The sequence below is a fragment of the Balaenoptera physalus genome (genome assembly GCF_965194825.1).
Source record: "Balaenoptera physalus genome assembly, chromosome: 2".
Classification (NCBI taxonomy): domain Eukaryota; kingdom Metazoa; phylum Chordata; class Mammalia; order Artiodactyla; family Balaenopteridae; genus Balaenoptera; species Balaenoptera physalus.
The window spans coordinates 8,740,808-8,761,389 of record NC_138883.1 but is presented as its reverse complement, the minus strand read 5'-3'; the positions used below and the strand labels follow the sequence as shown (position 1 = coordinate 8,761,389).

Genomic DNA, 20,582 nt, shown 5'->3' with positions numbered 1-20,582 from the left:
TAAGAAATCACCCAGGACATATTTCCCAACACTGCCCTTCCCTCTTCTACATTTTAAAATTTACACTGCAGTGGATAAAATCTTTCAAATCTGTAAAATATATGTACATAGTTTCTTAAACTTATCTAGAAGGATCATGCAATATTTTTAAAACTTTAGTCAATGGAACTCAAATGAAGGTCTACCTCTAGTTTTTGTTGCATTTATTATATTTCCTACTGGCAGATATTTGAAACCTTATCAAAAATAGGAAGAAAAAATGTTTTTGCAGTTTTATTTTAAATATTATGGTCCTAACCTGTAGAGTTTCTGTTGCTAGATGTAAAAACTACTTTGTATATTAATTTTAATACTTCAAAAAAGTTAAAATGAAAGCCCAAGGCGTTTTCTAAAAATAGTAATATATGTGCCTAAGCCATTACATAAAATAACATATGAATGGACAATTTATAGGTCACTCTCATGTTAAAATAAATAGTATTTGCATATTAACAATATTATATGTACTTATAAACTTAATTATCTCCTCATCTATTACGACTTAACCCATAAAAAGATCAGTGGCTATTTGAACAGCTTTGATTTTTTTTTTTTTTTTTAAGCAGAAATTGAAAATGTAGCGTCCACGCTCAGGATGAGCCTTGGTATCATTTCCCACCCCATGGCCAGCGGCATATGAATCACTTTCAAGTCCCTTTGCATTAGCCCATTCTACACTCACCACCACTGCCATCTCTACTAAACCTGTGACAGTTAAGAACTATTTTTATGATCATAATGGTGTCAGTGGGGAATGAAGGCAAAATGTGGGCAAAGAAACTTGACAAGCGCAGGGCAGGGAACTAAAGAAAAGATAATTTAGACAACTCCAAATTATATAGATCTTATATCTGAATGTTTCACATGCCAAATAACCTGAATGAGAGATTCTATGGTAAACATCTTTGCAGCACTTCAAGAAAACCACACTCACTCTACTCATTTACAAATATTTAAAATGTGAATTGGAAAAACAAATGGAGATAGGTAGGTATTGCAGATAAATGAAAAGTCCACACTTGGTTCCTTTTCAAGGATCATTAATAAATATAAGAGTTTACCTAAGGTGATCATGTGAGCAAGCTTCTGCAAATACTGCTCGGAAAGACTTAAAATCTTCTGTTGAAAATCTTGCTGGATCAATCTTTTCTATACAAGTAAAGAAAGCTATCGCCATAGGTGTCAATGGATTAAGGTTCAGTGACGTTTCAGGTGGAGATAAAGGATCGATGTGAAGCACAGAGATTGAAAACGTTCCCACAGCTAGTCTAAAAATAAATTCAGGCCTGGATTCATCCACTGAAACAGATCTACAGGGGAGAGCTGAAATACATGTGTTAAAATTATATTCATAAAAAAGTTAATACTTAAAACAATCCATTATATCAAAATTATAAAACATTTACTCGTGTGTTAATTTTAAAACTAAACCTGAGGTTTTAGTCTCAAAAAACATGTGATCACACATTTTGAGTGATATTAAACAAGTAAAATAAACTAATCTTTCTGCATTTTACATCCAAGATCCTTGATACTTGAAGTACAAAAAAAAAATTGTTACAATAGGAAACATACGAACAAACTTTTGCATTAATAAAACTGTATTGGAAAAAGTCAGAGATTAACCAAAAGCTGCTCTTCAAATTTTCCTTTAAGTCTGTGTCTATTTCAATTAAATTCTGCAGAAAAGAAACCTGAGGTTCTCTTTCAAGGAAAGTGTAAACGTGAAACAAAAATCAGATAGTTGACTGAGACCCCTAAACTGCAATAATAATATGAAACTTACTGTGTACTTTTTACTAAAAATATTTAAGTATTTAAATACACAAAGAATACAATAAATAGGCACCTATTCTGAAACACTTCATAGTGAATTGTTCAACAATGTTTCATTTTGTTTCTAAATTTTGTTAAATAGCCTAGACCAAAGAAAATTTTATGAAAAAGAAAAGAATCAATAGAATGGCATTTTTTAAAAACAATTTTTTTTTTAATTTTTAAGTTTTTAAAAATTCCAGGGGAAACTATCAACAAATGTCTTTTTTTTTACTTACCAGTCTTCTGTAAAGATGTTGGGTGAACTAGGTTGGATGGTAATGCTGACCCTCTTACTGGCTGTTCTTTATGATGATCAAGGAAATCTCCCCAAGTTGGCTGAAGCTATAAAATAATTATTTTAAAGCACATGAATAAAGTGCAAAATTTTAGAAGCAACTTTTCAAGAATAGAACAAAAATTAATTAATACTTTACCACAGTAGTACTTAACGGAGATCCTGCTGGGGTGTTTGTATATGTACTAGTTAATGATAACTCAAGGTCCATATTTGGGGGTTCCCCAAGAGGTGGAAGAGAAGAGAGGCTATGGGACATGTCCATATCAGCCATGGAGAAAAAAACTTCTTCTTCTAGACAGAATTAAACTTTGTCAGTTTTATTATAATTCCAATTCACATCTTTAAATAAGTTCATATATATTAATATCATATTCTTCCCTCAGGTTATCTGAGATATAGTGATGTCCTAAATTTTATGTTACTTCAAATGGGGTAATTTCTTTGGAACCAAGATATTAATGTCATAGTAAAAACTCAACTGAATATAGATTAACAAAAGGTTAAGCTAGCCCACTGGTGAACTTTTTAAAAAAATATATGATAAGCTGCATTACACGGTATAATGTAATGTCATTAACTGTCATATGATATTAAAATAATCCAGATTTTTAAATAGTATAAATATCTTACAATCTCTGGTTTCATATGGATACAGCTATTTCTTTAAAAAAAAAAAAAAAGAGTTGAATATTTTATTTAGAATTCTATTTATGTTTTACTTCTTTCAAGAGACTGTTTTACCCTCATGCAAATGAAGTTTCTTATGGCCAGAATTTCTTGAGTAGGCTTTAATTTTTTATTTAGTTCAACATTCCATACTTAAATTGATTCTTATTATTCATGGTATTAGTTAGTGCTTACACATTCTGAAATGCAAAGTAAACCGGGTAAAGATTATATTTACATTTAATTGATAGAAAGATTAATGGACAAAGGTTCCTATGTAAAGAAAACTACTGTAAGTTATTATGAGAGCACATAAGAATTTGACAAAATGAATAATTACCCCCAATTTATCTTCTGTGTAAATCCACATTTTTAATTGACTTTCCTTAGAATAAATCATGATTTACAAAACAAAACTATACAATCAAAAGGGACACTGCAGCACGTGTGTGCCAGCGCATCACTGTAAGGCTGTGCTTAGATCGACTGATAAATTTAAACCTTCTTGGATCTTCAGTCTTTTCATTGCTGAACTCCATTTTACAGCAGCCAAAATTAAGTTTACCTTGCTCTATGATGAGAATGTATGATTCTGAAGTCAACTTTTTGAGTTGCTTACCCCGGCTAGAAGGTGTACGAGCCGCTTCTGTCTCATAAAAGCTTTGCTCTGAGGATACACCCGCAGAGAGGGAATCCTTCCTCAAATAATACCGGTTTAATTCCATTTGAATTCGATATTCATCTTCTTGCTGCATGGGTCGATTTTTTCTGTCTTTATTAGCTAACCCGATTTTGCTTGAATTTTCTACAAGTATACAAAAGGAAAGCAAAACAGTAATTAAATTTGGAGTTAATTAATCATTTCTCTCCCAACCCACTTATCCAATATCAATGGCAACTTAGTACCACAGTCAGTGCAAAACCACCACTGTTTAATATTAACTGGAGATCTAAGCAATAGCTCTAAGCAGCTAGCTAGGAATCAGAAGATCTGATCTCTGATAGATAAGTCATTAAAAATTTTAAGTGCGTGCTATTTAATGTGTTTAAGAATTACACCTTCTCAGCTGTATGAAGTACTACCCCCAACCAAGGAAGTAAGCCAGTCAGTTCTGAAAATGTTATGTATGTGATACAAACAATCTGAACTCCAATTTGTGCCATGATAATACAATTTGAAAGATGCGATCAAATTTAACTATTGAGGATTCTTATTTACAATACAATACAGCTTTTTTTTTTTTTTTTTTGGCTGCATTGGGTCTTCGTTGCCGTGCACGGGCTTTCTCTAGTTGCAGCGAGCAGGGGCTACTCTTCATTGCAGTGCATGGGCTTCTCATTGCGGTGGCTTCTTTTGTTGCGGAGCACGGGCTCCAGGCATGTGGGCTTCAATAGTTGCAGCACACGGGCTCAGTAGTTTCAGCATGCAGGCCCTAGAGTGCGTGGGCTTCAGTAGTTGCAGCACGCAGGCTCAGCAGTTGCGGTGCACAGGCTTAGTTGCTCCGTGCTTGTGGGATCTTCCCAGACCAGGGATCGAACCCGTGTCCCCTGCATTGGCAGGTGGACTCTTAACCACTGTGCCACCAGGAAAGTCCCTACAATACAGCTTTAAGTTCACACATTTCCTATATAATAATACAATTTCCTATTTGTATGCTATATATTTTAGCTAAAAAGTTTTAAAGAATTAGAAATAATAACAGAATTATACTTGCCTGGTCCAGCAATAGCTGCTAACATATCCAAAAGCAAGTGCACCTGCCTTGGCGACAGGAATAGATGTATAGAGTCTATCTGTCCATCAATATCCAACTTGAAAAAAAAAAGAAAGAAAGCAAGAAAGAAAACTACTCAGGATGAATACTCTATAAACTCATCATGACAAATCCCAGTATATTTTAATGCACTAAGAGGAATACTGATCATTTAGCCTTGGATTCCTTTACCTAAGATTCTCTCTACTAATCCACACTACCTAAATGAAAAGATATAAGGCCAACAACTGTTGTTTTAAGAGGGAAAATCCTCCTGAGAAATTCCATGTTGGCAAGTCCAATGTCATACTTTGTGTCTCTCTGAGTTTTCTGAGTATTTAAGGTATTTGAGGAGGCCTTAAGATACAGTCTCCAAGAAGGACTATCTATAGCAGTAACCGAGTAATCATTCCCATCATGATTTCAAAAGACTCAAATCATAATTTTTAAAGCTTGATTCAAACCAAGAGCAAATAAAGTTGGCTTTCGTAAGTTTGCCCACAAATCACACTCCTTTGTAGAACATGCAAGGACCTTCTCTATCAACAGTGTGTCCCTGTGAATGCCCTCTGTGCCCCACAAAGCCCACTCTCCACTGGGCACGGAGCCACAGCAGAAAGGGTGCTCGTGTGGAATTCCCTTCTCTTTTCCAACTCCCTGTCCATTTTTCCTTCTAGAAATAAAAGCCCGATTCCACTCTCACCCTGATTCTTTTGGAGTATACTCTGACAAAAGCAATTACCCTGTTCTCTACATCACATTCTGGAAAGTTGAATATGCTCGCCTTACTTTTCATTCACCTCCTCTTATTTCTAATGTTAACACGGACTTCTATTATCTTTATGCCATTTTACAATTTTAAAATAATTCAATTAAGAAAACACTTATATTTGGGAAATGGCACCCTTCCCAGGCGAAAAACAAATTTCTTCTGATTGTAAGAACAAAAAATAAAATAAATTACATAGTGACTCTGAGAAATTTCCATGATCTAACTAATAAAATAATACATTCTCCAATAACAATAATAATCATTATTACCAACTTTGTTTTTTGAGTACTGGGGCACTGTGCTAGATGCTTTTATTTCCTCTAATTCTTAGTACTGTTCCTGTCTTACAGATGAGAAAACAGTTCACAAAGATTAAGTGATTTGCGCAAGGCCATCTAACAGACCCAGAGCCAGGATTTTAAGCTAAGCTGACCCGTGGAGTGCTGGTTTCATGGGGCTCCTTACTGACTGCTGACATCCCAGGCCATAAATCAACAAGGAGTTGAGGCTGGGGACAGTGGGAAGATCTCTTTCTGATTATATGCTGAACTTAAAACCTTTCTATGTATGTTCACATGTACTCCGTGGCTCCCTCTTCCACATTCCCACAGCCATGTCTATGCCCTTATTTCATCTTTTATTAAGACAAAGATTGCATTCCGTTCATCTCCGCATCTGTCCCAAGAACTTGTATGGGGTCTGGCATACAGTAGTCACTCAAATGTCTAGAGCTAGTTAGATAAGTGAATATACAAATGAATAAACCCTGATATCTTCTCAAACTACATTTTACACAGATTATATGAAAGATTAGTTTTCAGAGTCTGAAAATAATACCTGACAGACACATTGTTAACTGACTAAATACATGCAAGGCTGTATTCAGCCTGATTCTCCAGGCTGTTCAATATTGTTCCCTAAGAAATGAGTACAGTTGTCTTTACACTGTCTTCAAAAAGCTATAAGACATCATGAAAAAAATCAATCTCTTTTCATAAATATTATAAAAACGGACATTCCATTCAAAATACACATAGGTGGATAGTTTTACATACACGTAATTAAACATCCCCTTCAGTCAACTTGCTTTCCCAATCTCTCCTTCCTTTAACTTTATCATTTGATGACAATAGAGATTCTTTAAGACATTCCTAGTTATCTGAACTAATGAATGTTTCTGAAAGTGGACGAAAGTAAGCGTAGGAGACAGCTTCAAATCCTGAGCTGCACCAGATGGGCAGAAGGCCCGTCTTCACCCGAACTCTGTCACCTACAGACAGAAGCACCAGCTGAGAGTAAAAATGCTGACTCCAAGACCGTGGCCCCCTCGTCACAGGGTAATTTACAGCAACCAATCAGTGGGTCCCCGCATACAGTAAAGGATGCCTGTGGCTTTATTCTGTTTTTATCTACAGAAAATAAAACAAATACTTACCTTAGCTCCAGGAAGTACCTCATTCTGTTTCAATGTGAGACTCAACCCCAAGCTACCGACGAGCCCTCCAATCTGCACGGGGTCAGAGGGTGCTGCCTCTGGCAAACTCCTAGTTAGTTGTGGGTGTGGCTCATAAACAATTCTGGGACTCCAGCTAGGGGATAGCTTTGGCTCAGCTTCCTACAGTAAGGCAATAAGAAGAAAAGCAATTCTTTAAAATACCTTAATGTAAATAAATTGAAATGCAAAATACAATTGTCAGTTTAAGAAGAATGAAGTATTTGACATGAAAACTGTATGATGTGACTGACAATGGATAAACCAGTATTGCAGAGCTACCGTGAAACAGCACAGTACCTTAATAAAGGCAAATCATGGAAAAGGACTTTATGAATAAAGCACAGTCTCTGTTCAAGTTCCATAATAAGAAAATTTAATAAACATTCTATAATTAAGAAAATAAGATTTGTGAAATAAAGTAAAAGATAAATTATGGAGTGATTAATTTATAAAAGGACTCTCCACTCTTAGAAGGGATTAACAAAGAGTTCCTTAATTATAAAACTTCTTTAAGATATGACTTGTAAGATACATCTTCAGCAATACATTCAGCATGTAAGGTAAATGTGAACATTACTTGATTTCCTGTTTTTACTGTAAAAAGGGTATTAGATGTTAATATATCATTTCCCTCTAAGACATAGAATCCAGTGTTTCTCTATCAAGTTAATACATAGCAAACTGGCAGAAATGGCATTAATTATAAATGTGAGTATTCTTAAATCTCCAAAATATATGCCCCCATTACTGAATATTTATGTTAACTCTCACATCAGATGGAAACCTATTAGTACATATTACATACCCTAGGAAATTTTAATAACTCTCATGTAAATCTTTCAAAAATCTATGATCTTGGTTTTTTGGTTTTTTGTTTTGTTTTCCTTACCGCTGGTGCAGTTGAACAAACTGGGGAAGATTTTGCTGATGCAGAAAACTCATCCCAGAAGAGAGACACTCCAGAGAGCTGAAGTAACTTGTGAGCAAAAGCTGTGGGCTGATGTACATTAATTCCTGAGGACTCGTCAGCAGTTTCATCACAGTACATGGTCCTGAAAGTTAAAAACAAAAAGAGCATTTGCATAAAACTCCTAGGAAAACCTACTTGCAATTATAAGAAATGCACATAGCTGTTGAAGTTAAAGGAATTTTTCAAGTGTTAGCTCTTCTTAGAATATACCTAAAAGGTGGGTCAGCATTACCATGCTTTACTACAGTAAGTATTTTCATGAAGAGACATTAAGCCCAAGAAGGTAACGTTTCAGGCTCCTAAATTTGGGGGAAAAAATTAATAACTTCCTAAAGTTAGCTTCAAGGAAAACAACTCCTGTGCTCCCTCACAAACATCTCTTGGTTAACAGTGAGACAGCATTTGGCTCCAAGTCACAAGTCTGACGTGACATTTCTTGAATTCCTGTAACTATTCTATGAGTCCTTACGACTCATCTTCAGCTTAAATAAAATATTGTTGTGCTAAATGCATGAGACTTTAGAAACTTTTTAAATATACCATTTTAAGGTAATGCAACCTAATTTCAAAGATCTGTTAACAGTAACTGTTTCACTAATAGCTATGTTTTGTGAAAGACAGAAACCAGAGCTCAATAAAGGCCCCCAACAGATCCACATACAAAGTGCCTTTGGTGCTCGGTGTACATACTTCTTTCTGCTTATCTCTGCTGGCAGCTCATGTGGCATTAAGACACAGGTGAAGAGTTACTACCTCAAAACAACACTCAGTAGTGGGTATGTAAATCAATCCCTGTTTTAGAGCTATTTATAGGCGCCCCAAGTGGACAAACACAGAAAACGAAAAGTGATGTGTTTATATCTTTTTAAGTAAATCACTATTGTACATATTGACCTTAAAATACCCTCACAGAATCTTCAAAGAAAACAACAGTCTTAGCCTAAAGCAGCACATAGACCAAATAAAGCAAAGCAAGAAAGCCTATCACATTAATGAGATACATCTAAATAGTACATTGTTCATATGAAAAAACTGAAACTCTCCAACAGGAGTACCTTAAATTTAGTACCACTCAAATAGTCATTATTTTGATTTGATATTAACTAAAAGAGAATTACTTGCTTTGTGAAATCAAATATTCAGAGCATTATATTATATATAATTATACCCCAACTGGTACTTTCAGTTTTCAATAATGGGATTAGAACATAACTTAGAGACAAGCACTTTACTCAGAAATAATGTAATATATTAACTTAATACAAGCACCTCTAAACTCCAAAAGCATCCTGAAATCTAATGAGAGTCAGATTTTATTATTTACAAAGGAAAGAACAGGGTAATTTACTTTCAGATATAAGAAGTCTTACCTTTCTATTCGAATTTCAAGTGCAGTTCCAGTTTTGGAATTTTCTGGCACATGTTCAATTCTCAAGACAGTGTCTATAAAAGTGACTTTTACTCTTCTTAGTACTAGAGTAAACAGGTAACCGTCAACATGAGACCATGTGTATACTAAATAAAAACTTCTAATGAAAGGAATAAATACTAAATTAGTTTAATAAGAACTTACAAAATAAAAGTTGAATTTCTTTCCTTAAAAAAACCCCCAAATCTTGAGCTTTGTAATAAATATTCTGCCTTGCTGAGCACTTACCCATGTTACATCTCAACCTGGGGCAATGACTAACACTATCTGTTGAATTCTAATCCCTTCATTATGCAAGCATAATAAAATAAACAGAGGAGAAACTAGGGTAAAAAAGAACATGAAATTTAATTGAATACAGTAAGTCCCCTACATATGAACGAGTTCCGTTCCGAGAGCGAGTCCAATTTTTTTCGTAAGTCCAACAAAGTTAGCCTAGGTACCCAACTAACACAATCGGCTATATAGTACTGTACTGTAATAGGTTTATAATACTTTTCGCACAAATAATACATAAAAAAAAACATAAAAAATAAGACATTTTTAACCTTACAGTACAGTACGTTGAAAAGTACAGTAGCCCAGCACAGCAGCTGGCGTACAGGGGCTGGTAGTAGTACCAGCTACAGCACTGCTGTTTTTATGCTTGCTGCCAGACATCCTGGGCTTGAAATAAAGATACTGTATTACTGTACTCGATATAGTACTGTGCAGTAAAGTACACAAAAGCACAACCACTTGAAGAGGATGCACACACGTGACAATGTACACCAGACATGTGAACTAACACGTGATTGGACATGTGAACGCACGTTCACATCTTTGCAAGTTCGCAACTTGAAGGTTTGTATGTGGGGGATTTACTGTACAATTTTTAAAATAACCTCAGTTCTAAAGTTCTGAAGTAAGAATAACAATTCTTTTAAAATCACTCAAACGAGTTTTTCTTATACAAGGCTTACTACTAAGTAAAATCTAAAATTTTTGAAAATACTCAATAATGCCAAACCTGTTTCAATGGTTTCAGCAAACTTTTCAAGTCCTTCAAAAGGCTGGGATCCTTCTCCTTGTTCATCTGTTAGTTTCTGGCTAAGACATTCTTTTGCCAATTGCATACTGCTGGTCATGAAACTTGACCAATACATAGGCTCAGAACCAGTTGCTGCAGAAAATATAGATTAATCCTAAATAACTTCTCACAGTTACAACAAAGCCATTTCTTAAAATCACACATTTCAAACAGATAAATTCCTAATCCTCCAAGAGATATTCAGCATCATGGTGTCACCCAGGGATACAATAGTCTAGAAATTACTCCTTAGATTTAAACATCACCTTATAATAACTGAGAAGGAAAAAAAAAAAATCACAGAAAAAAGTCCAGAGACACATGTTCTCATTACATGATATATATCTGACAAATATTAATTCACATATTCATTCAAGTATTTAATGGATATTTTATATGAGTGGTATTGTTCAAAATACTGTAGAGCAGGGGTCAACAAAATTCCTGCAAAGGATCAGACAGTAAATATTTTAGGCTTTGTGGGCCATATGGTCTCCATCACAACTACTCAACTCTCTCACTCTAGTACAAAAGCAGCCAGAGAGAATGAATGAATGAATGAATGAATATGTATATATGGTGATGTTCCAATAAAAATTTATTTACAAAAATAGATGACAGACCAGATTTGGTGTGCAGGCCATAGTTAGCTGACCCTTCTATAAAAGAAAGAAAAATAAAATAATTATTAATTCTGCCCTCAAAAAGACTACAAAATAGTAGAAGAAATGAGATAAAATTAAGAAGAATTAACAGCCAACTACTGAGTGTCAACAGAAAATATTATGATAGCTAAGAGAAGAGACTAAATCTTCTAGCTGAGGGAATTCACAGGAAAGTAGAGATAGCAGTTGACCTAGGCTTTAGAAGGTTACTATAAATGTAGATAAAACAGAAGAGCATCCTTGGAGAAGGAACACACGAACTGTGAGAAGTCCTTTCCAGATCCTCCCTTATGAGAGAATTCCACCACACTTCCTTATGTTACTCAAAACAAACTGACAGAGATGACTAGAACTATTGTCTTCTAAAATTAAAAGTCCTTTTAATGAAATATTTTTAAAATAAGGGTAAAATATTTGACTTTCCTTAGTAAAGTATTACTACATCTACTCAGCTTGGTTAAAATATAAAATATTCTTGTTAATTAAATACCAGATTATTAAGAATGTCCATGCATAGATTACCAATTTTAAAAATACAAATACTAAATTTTACTAAGCATAACTTAAAACGCTGGTGTTTCAGGCAGCACTTGGGATTATAATTCTTCAAATATATCTTTACAAACATCACTTGTCACTGAAAGAATTTAAGTTCATAATTTAAGATGATTCACCATCATGACTTTACTAGCTTATACATAAACACACACTCTCTGCAGTAGACAATCCAAGACACAACATAGCACAGTGGTTAAGAATAGGGGCTCCAGAACTAGACTGCCTAGGTCCAGATTCCATCTTTTCCATTTAATTAGCTATAACCTTGGATAAGTTATTAAACCTAGTATTTACGCTTCAATTTCCTATTCAGCAAAATGGAGATAATTAAAAGTATCTATGTCAAAGAGCTACTGTGAGGATAGTACTTGTAAACCACCCAGAACAGTATCTGGCATGCAAGAAGCACAGTATACATGTTTGACAAATCAGAAAAAATCATATGTGTAATTAAAGCTACCACACGCATATACTTGTAAACAATGACTTGCTACTACTTTAAATCTTTTCCTTCCCAAAGTTTTCTTCTGAAAATTTTCAATCCTAAGAAAGAGGTGTACAATGAACATCTGCATACCCTACACCTAGATTCATCAAGATTACACACACACTGAGACTTCCCTGGTGGTCCAGTGGTTAAGAATCCGCCTTCCAATGCAGGGGACGTGGGCTCAATCCCTGGTCGGGGAACTAAGATCCCACATGCTGCGGGGCAACTAAGCCCACGTGCCACACCTAGAGAGTCCGTACGCCGCAACTACTGAGCCCGCGTGCTCTGGAGCCCGCACGCCACACCTAGAGAAGTCCGCACGCCGCAACGAAGAGCCCACACACCGCAACAAAGACCCAGTGCAGCCAGGAAAAAAAAAAAAGATTACATACACACTCTCAAACTTCCACTGAACTATCTGAAGGTAAACTGCAGACATCATAACACTCACTCCTAATGACTTCAGCATGTAACTCCTAAGAACAGGACCAGTCTCCTGCAAAAGCTCAATACCATTAACACACCCAAGCAACGTAACACTGACACAATATCTTACATACATTCAATACCCAAATTTCCCCAGCTGCCTCAGTAACACTCTTCATAGGAAAGAAAGAAAGAGAAAGAGAATTATGTAGTGCAATTAGTTATTCGTGTCTTTAGTCCCCTTTGATCTGAACAGTTCCTCTACCTTCATTGTCTTTCATGACACCGACATTTTTTTAACAGTACCAACCAGTTAGTTTATAGAATTTCCCTTATTTTGGATTTGTCTGACTGCTTCCTCGTGATTTGATTCAGATTAAGCACTTTTAGCAGGAATAATACATAAGTGATCACGTCTTTCTCAGTCCCTCAGTCAGGACACACATGATGTCAGTTTAACCCATTATTGATGAGGTTAAGCTTGATCACTCAGTTACAGTGGTGATTGTCAATTTTCTGCACTGTAAAAGAAACTTTTTCCCTCTGCAAATAATATGTAAACAGTGGGAGATATTCTGATACTGTCTAAATACCCAGTTTTTCAACAACCCTTCACCGGATGGTATCAGCGTTCATTGATGATCTTGATACCATTAATTTTTACTATGGTGGCTGAAAACATGGGGATATTCTATCATTTTTTTTAAATTTATTTATTATTTATTTATTATTTATTTTTGGCTGTGTTGGGTCTTCGTTTCTGTGCGAGGGCTTTCTCTAGTTGCGGCAAGCGGGGGCCACTCTTCATCGCGGCGCGCGGGCCTCTCACTATCGCGGCCTCTCTTGTTGCGGAGCACAGGCTCCAGACACGCAGGCTCAGTAGTTGTGGCTCACAGGCTCTAGAGCACAGGCTCAGTAGTTGTGGCTCACAGGTCTAGTTGCTCCGTGGCATGTGGGATCTTCCCAGACCAGGGCTCAAACCCGTGTCCCCTGTATTGGCAGGCGGATTCTCAACCACTGCGCCACCGGGGAAGCCCTATCATTTTTTTATGTTTATAAGTAGTAGCAATGAAGAGCTTTCCCTTCTCCTTGCCCCCCTTACATACTTATTTACTTATTTGTATTGACATGGACTTAGGGGTTTTTTTAATTTACTGTGTTATAATCCATTATTGTCATTATCCTTTTTGATGCCCAAGTTTTCCAGATTTGGCCAACGGGAGCCCCTTCAAGCCCAATCCTGTGTCCTTTTAACATTTCTCCATCAATCTTTGAGCACTTCCTTGCTTTCTGGCACAGTACTTTGAATCTTTAAAACATAAGTCACTTTTTATTCAGTATTGTGTAATAATTGATAATGGAAAATAATTTGAACCATAATATATATACATATAAACATATAAATATGTATAACAATCACTTTGCTGTACACCTGAAGCATTGTAAATCAACTATACTTCAAGTAAAAAAAAAAAAGCATAAGTCACTTTAGAAAATTGGTAACAATTAAACCAATCATCTATATGCTAAAGTTCCTGTAGGTAAATAGAGTCAGAAATAACTCTGAAGATACAATCACACGCCCCCCACATGGACCACGCCCTAATATTTTATCTACTGAAAATCTCACAAATACAATGCAAAATTAATACTGAATTTAACGCAATTAGGTTACTTTCCCAATCTCTGAAAATTAAAAATAGAAACAAACAGAAACACATAATATACACCTACCTAGGCGAGGTCTAGGTCGGAAGACCAGTTCTAACCCTTTCATTTCCAGTGCACAATTATCCTGCAGCAAGGAGCCCCAGGGAACAGACAGAGAAATTGACTGTATGAATCCCTCAGTGACTTCTAAAGGCGCATCTGCTGACTCCAGGATCTCATTGAGACACTAAAGAGAAAAAAAAAAGTGCATTTTGAAATCACAAGAACAAGAACTTAAAATTGTTAACTTATTCAGAGATGCTAAATAAGTTCATACATGTGTCAGGCACTAAGGATAAAAAAAGCAGAGACCAAGATAAGGATGATTCCTGGTCCTCACTAAGCTGACAAAACAGCTTACCACAAAAGACACATTTAACTAAAGTGTGATAAGTTGCATGACAGAGGAAATACACTGTACTATTTGAACGTGTAAAAGAACCTAAGCTAGAGATACATGGCAGGCCACCTGAGGAAGTGCTATTTAAAGCTGAGACCAGAAGGCTGAGGAGTTAATCGGACACAGTGGTCCGGACAGAGACAATAGCATGTAGGATTCAAAGAAGGCAGAGGTCAGAGTGTACAAGCACACATATTTGAGATACAAGAGTTTTGGGCGGGGTGGGGGGCAGGTGTGGAAAAAGCTGCTTTAGGCTTTCGTGTAGCCTGCCAGGGTGATGACTAGTGATAAGGCTACATAGATAAGGGTGAATGGGATCCAAAAAGCCTTGTAATTAATGTTAAAGAGTCTGAAATTTATCTCAAGGGCAATGTGAAGCCAGTGAAAGACTTTAAGCAAGGGCGCCATGATGAGGAAAGAACTTTTAGTGAGCCACTCCTGTTGTCACGTACAGCATGTATTGGAGGAAAGTGAAACTCAAGCAGAAAGGACGTTATAAGTAAGAGAAACTAAAGTTTGGTTTGGCAAGGATAGTGACAATGAGGAAAGTTAGAGGAAGATGGATTTTTTGAAATATATTAGGAAGTAGAATTAATTGGCATCATGAGGGGTAAAGACAAGAAGGAATGAAGAATGACTCACAGGTTGCTGGCCTGGGCAACGGCTTAGATAGGGGTGCCATCTACTGAGACAGGGGAAGGGGAAGATGAAGAATTCAGTTCCAAAGAGTATATCTGAGCAGACATCAAGGTAGAGATGGCTAGGAGGTCTAGAGCTCAGGAGAGCCATCTGGGCTTATAATACAGAAGGGCTTTATAAACACAGAGGGTAAATGAAGCCACAGGGGTGAGGAGAGACAGCCTTTGGGAACTAATGTAGAGTAAAAAGACAAGAGGCCTAGGACAGAATCCTGATAAACACCAACATTTAAGAAACAAGTTAAGAAAGAGGAACCTGAAAAGTAAACTGTAAAAAAAAAAAAAAAAGCAAACAGAGAAGTAGAAAGAAAATCAAGAGAGCCTCTTGTCCCAGAAAATTGTGGAAAGACAACATAAAGGGTGGTCCAGTGCAACAAGAACTAACAAGAAGTCAAAGATTTTTAAATGTCCACTGAATTTAGTGACATTTAGGGTATAGGTGATCCCATTGACAGCAATTTCAGTGAAGTTTTAACTACAACAAAAGGAAGACGGATGTAAATAGTTAGTAGAATAATTAAATGGGTTTTTTTGACAGACAATATACTTTTTAAATTAAAATAACAAAAATTTATTAAATGCCAGCCTACACGTAATGTGCTATGTTGCATAAGGGTAGTGTTGTAATTCTTTGTCTACAAACCTAACGCTGAACATTGAGATCTAGACTGGCTCACGTTCTACCACTGGAGGTTACTACTTTGATTTTTTTTTTTTTTTTGGCTGCACCACAGCATGCAGGATCTTAGTTCCCAGACCAGGGACCCGTGCCCCCTGCAGTGGAAGCGCAGAGTCTTAACCGCTGGACCACCAGGGAAGTCACTGGAAGTTACTATTTTAATAGGCTTTCTTCACAATGGTGTTTGTGTGATCCTACAGACTTCCTAAAGAGTACATGGGCATGGATGGTTTTAAGGTATAAAATTCCAGATCCCCAATCTCCAAATATATTCTTTCCTAAAATGGACCTTCCTGAGAAGGGTACTTAAAGCACTGGCATTATGTTGGGTCTCTTTTCCCATATTCCCTTGTACAGTCTCCCTTCTCCCACTGAGCCAAAAAAGGCATATCTTTTTCCCTTCCTGAACCCTCCCTTATGCACTGCCTAGGATATAAAAATCTTCAGGCAGGACCAGCAATAAGTTTTCTGGTCTTTCCCCACCTTATACATATTTTTGGCATTGCCATTCAAAGAAATTCAAAGAACTAAGTGATACTGCTACTACAAAATCCCTATAATTCTCATCTACTTATTTAGGACATCAGTGTTTCTCAAGCTTATAACTATTTTAAAAATTTAGAGTGAAATTTATGCTGAACCCTATCAAATTCTAGTTGTAAGTATATTCATCTATGGATACATGAACAAATCAGGGAAGAGGGGGAAACACACCCATAACATCAAAAAATATATTTCCAATAAGTTTTTATGTTTAGTTATTCAAATGTATAATATACTTATATTGTTTTGATCAACTGCCCTTAAAATTGTAATAACAAAACAATCCAGGGGAAAAACTCACTTAAAACCCAATGATTATATGGAGACACTGATAAGATCAATATGGTAAGCCCTAGAGCAACCACTAAAAAACTCAAAAAAAAGAATAAAGAGTGAAGAAATCATTATGGAAATTAAAATGTTACACTAGAAAATATTCACTTAATGCAAAAGAAAGTTGAATTGTGACAAAAATTTTTAGTATGATCGATTTCAATTTAGTTACATGTTTTTATTATAGAGAAATGACAGCATGATCAATAAAAGATGTAAGCATAAAATATACAAATTACAATAAAATTTTGCAGAGGAAGTTGGATGGACATATGAGTTCAATGGGAAAACATACAACGTTAAATTTCCAACTATTAATGGTGACCTTGTTCAAGCATGTTTAAATATATAATGGCAGGTATTTAGATCTTACTGGGTAAAAAAACTATATTTTTATTATATCAGTATTTACATTATCGTTACAACTATTTAAACTTATAATGAAAAAATTTTAAAATGTACAAGGAATATGTTAGTGTTTCAAAAATTTTTTAAAGAAAACTGGGCAAACATGTTTGAAGAACAGTCTTCTAAAACATAGTCCTTTAAAACACAGTAGCTCGGTCACTTACTAGCTGGGTGGCTTTGGACAAGTTTTCAACTTGAGTCACAATTTCCTCATCCATAAAATAGTGATACTACCAGTTTAAGGTTATTGTGAGTGTAAACGAAATAACGTGTAAAGCTACCAACATGGTTCCTGGTACCAAGGAAACTCTCTATAAATGCTGATTATTGTTCTTTGTCTTCCACAGTGCCTACCTAGTACAATGATGAGCGCTACTAGGAATTCAAGGTGTGCTTGGCAGGATGAAGAAAAGCAAACATTAAGTTATACGCTTTCTTTTTGATACCGTAAGACTAACTAGGAAAAGAATACATCCTTATTAGTTTAAGACCAGGCATAAGAATTCAAATAAAGATAAAACAGATTTAAAAGTTGTACTATACTTAATGTACAAATGGGCATTTGCACTCTCGCTCAGGCCATACATCAGACTGGAACAAAGAGAAGACTAGCAGTTCCACAGTGGGAAGGGTGAAGAGTGGTACCTTTGGTTGGCTGTTCCATTTCAGTGCACTGACACTTGAGCATACAGTCTACATAAGAAAAACAGACTTTTAAACAGTAGAATCTTTGTGAGAGACAGAAAATGACAGTAACTTTCTGATTTCCTGGGTTTTCTTATGACCAAACATTTAGGAGTTGAATTTAAAGATAATAAGCAATTTTCTTCTTCACAAAGATTAGAATTTTAAACATGCCTACCTTTTATGTGATGACAAATGGTTATCAGTAGTACATGCTACCCAGCAGGTATACTCCAAAACACAAAACACACTTAATCTGTCTTTTCAAAGTAAAGATACCACTTTATTAATGAGTGAGAAAAGTAGCTGCTTTTCAAAGGATTTTTGTACTATGGAGAGGACATTTTGAAAAATTATATTTGGAAATGTTTCCACTGTTACATGATTTTGTTGCTGAAAAAGTGTCTATTAAAAACACTATTTTTTTTAAGTCGTTATCTACACAGGTTACAAAGGTTTGAAAACATGAAAAATTATCTCAGTAAATTTAGTCTTCTTAAAAAAGTTTTTAAAAAGGAGTTTTAAAGTTAATTATATATATATATATATATATATATATATAAAAATGCAACATCTCCTAATTAATTAGCAAGAATAACTGACTGAGATCAAGGAAGAAGGGAATCTCACAGGCAATTTCAACACAATCCTGTGCATAACTGATGACTGAGAATTGAAACATTAGGAATGTTGTCAATAATAGGATTCTCCTGTTTGGATCTATGAATCTTTGCGAGGTATCTTTTTTTCTGTCATGAAAGTCCTTCAAATCAAATGTCAAAAGTAACTGAATTTGCAATCGTAAGTTTAAATAGTTGTATCTAAACGTCACACCAAGATTTATCTTAGTCATAAACACAGCACACTATAATGAAATAAAGAAACCAGCAACAGACAATGTTTACTGGATACTTTATTTGACATTATCATTTTGGCTGGGCATATCCCTCACCTTCAAGAAGCAGAACAAAACATAACCTTCAGTTAAGTCCAACCGTAAGTTACTTTTCCAGTGATCCTGAAGTCAAACTGTAAAATTCAAATATTACCACCTCTGATTTCCCATGAAGATTAAATAAAACCTCGTAAATGACAGTGCCTAGTACAGTGCCTGAAATAAACAAATGCTCAGTTACATTAACTGCTCTTTCCTTGGCTTGAAGCCATGTGATTAATAAAGAAATAATAGGCTTAGGAGTTAGACTTGAATCCTCACTATACTACTTGCTAGCTGTGTGACTTGAGGCAAATTATTTAACTCCATCTGTAAAATAGAAATAATAATACCCACCTTATAGGGTTAATGTGAAAAGTCATTAAAGAATAATGCAGGGGCTTCCCTGGTGGCACAGTGGTTAAGAATCCGCCTGCCAATGCAGGGGACACGGGTTCGAGCCCTGGTCCGGGAAGATCCCACATGCCGCGCAGCAACTAAGCCCGTGCGCCACAACTACTGAGCCCGCGTGCCCATGCTCTGCAACAAGAGAAGCCACCGCAATGAAAAGCTCACGCACCACAACAAAGAGTAGCCCCCGCTCGCCACAACTAGAGAAAGCCCGCGCTCAGCAACAAAGACCCAACGCAGCCAAAAATAAATAAATAATTTTTTTAAAAAAAAGAATAATGCATATGCACAACATTGTAAATCAACTGCACTTCAATAAATAAATAATAATTAAAAAAGAATAATGCAGCCAAGTCATTCAACCCAAAAAAGACTGTTAATAAATATCCAACCCTCCTCCTTCGAGACAGTCTATTCATAACTGTACCAAAAGGATAGACTTACGGGTCAATGAATTTTAAAATACCCATCAGAATCCTTATCTTTTGGTAAGAATTACAGCAATGCAGTACCCTGACACAGTGCCTGGCATGGAGTGGATACTCCATTAATGTTTACTGAACTCGGGTGAATTACTATGTCCAATGTCACTTGGCTAACTGTGGCAGCATGGGCTAGCCTGGGTTGGGACTAGGTCCTTCTGCTACTCAAGCCAAGGCTTTTCCCACTATCCTGTGTACTCTCCCTAGTTTAGGTCATCCACTTGCTGATAAAATTACATGTTTATTTATACCAGTACAAATTAATTTAATGATCATAGTAAGGTGTCACCATAATTTGAGTTTTTCAGGTTTCTACGGCTAAAGAAGTCACTACTCCGTTAAAATACTTTTACATAAAAGAAAAACAAAAAAAAACACAAGCTTTTTACACAGCTTAAATCAAGAAAAAAATATGTTTCCTTTTGTTTTGCCCAGCTCCCACAGGAAAGTTACCTATACTGATGATTTCCTAAATGTAAACCGTGTTGGAATGCTTTCAGAATATTAATACTTTAGAATGGTACAACCAACACAAACTGTAAGCCGCAAACTCTAGTGGAACAAATAAAGAGTTGGGGGAAGTGGGAGAGCCACTCCATTCTTGCCAAACTCGAGGCTGAATACACATGAAGTAAAACACTATGCACTGAAAACATACAGATGCAGGTTCAACTATACATGAAGCACCTGTTAAGACGAGTCAACTCACAACCTCTGGATGACAAGCGGAAAACAAGTTTTTAAATGTCTGAACACTGCAGCTTCAGCGCTTTTGCAACACCCGCTGTTACGATCTGTCACGTGAAGCAAACAGGCACAACCAAGCAGCACTATTAGAGCCACACCACCAT

The 20,582-nt window shown here is 36.0% G+C and overlaps 1 protein-coding gene across 6 annotated transcripts in view; it reads right to left on the bottom strand.

Moving 5' to 3' along the window:
• The window catches only part of ATG2B (autophagy related 2B), a 70,794-nt gene that overhangs the window by 48,979 nt on the left and 1,233 nt on the right, over positions 1-20,582 (bottom strand). For 4 of the 6 annotated variants that reach the window (XR_014260861.1, XM_082450710.1, XM_082450712.1 and 1 more), the window contains exons 2-11: positions 14,184-14,346; positions 10,251-10,403; positions 9,183-9,285; positions 7,732-7,894; positions 6,783-6,962; positions 4,537-4,633; positions 3,441-3,626; positions 2,292-2,446; positions 2,094-2,199; positions 1,101-1,362 (exon numbers count right to left, since the gene is read on the bottom strand). Coding sequence is in view for 5 of the 6 variants with exons in the window: in XM_082450710.1 (XP_082306836.1) it covers positions 1,101-1,362; positions 2,094-2,199; positions 2,292-2,446; positions 3,441-3,626; positions 4,537-4,633; positions 6,783-6,962; positions 7,732-7,894; positions 9,183-9,285; positions 10,251-10,403; positions 14,184-14,346 (1,568 nt within the window). In the remaining variant the exon portion in view is untranslated. Of the gene's footprint in view, positions 1-1,100; positions 1,363-2,093; positions 2,200-2,291; positions 2,447-3,440; positions 3,627-4,536; positions 4,634-6,782; positions 6,963-7,731; positions 7,895-9,182; positions 9,342-10,250; positions 10,404-14,183; positions 14,347-20,582 lie in introns of those variants that run through there. The other 2 variants (XM_082450711.1, XM_082450714.1) reach the window with 2 other exon arrangements.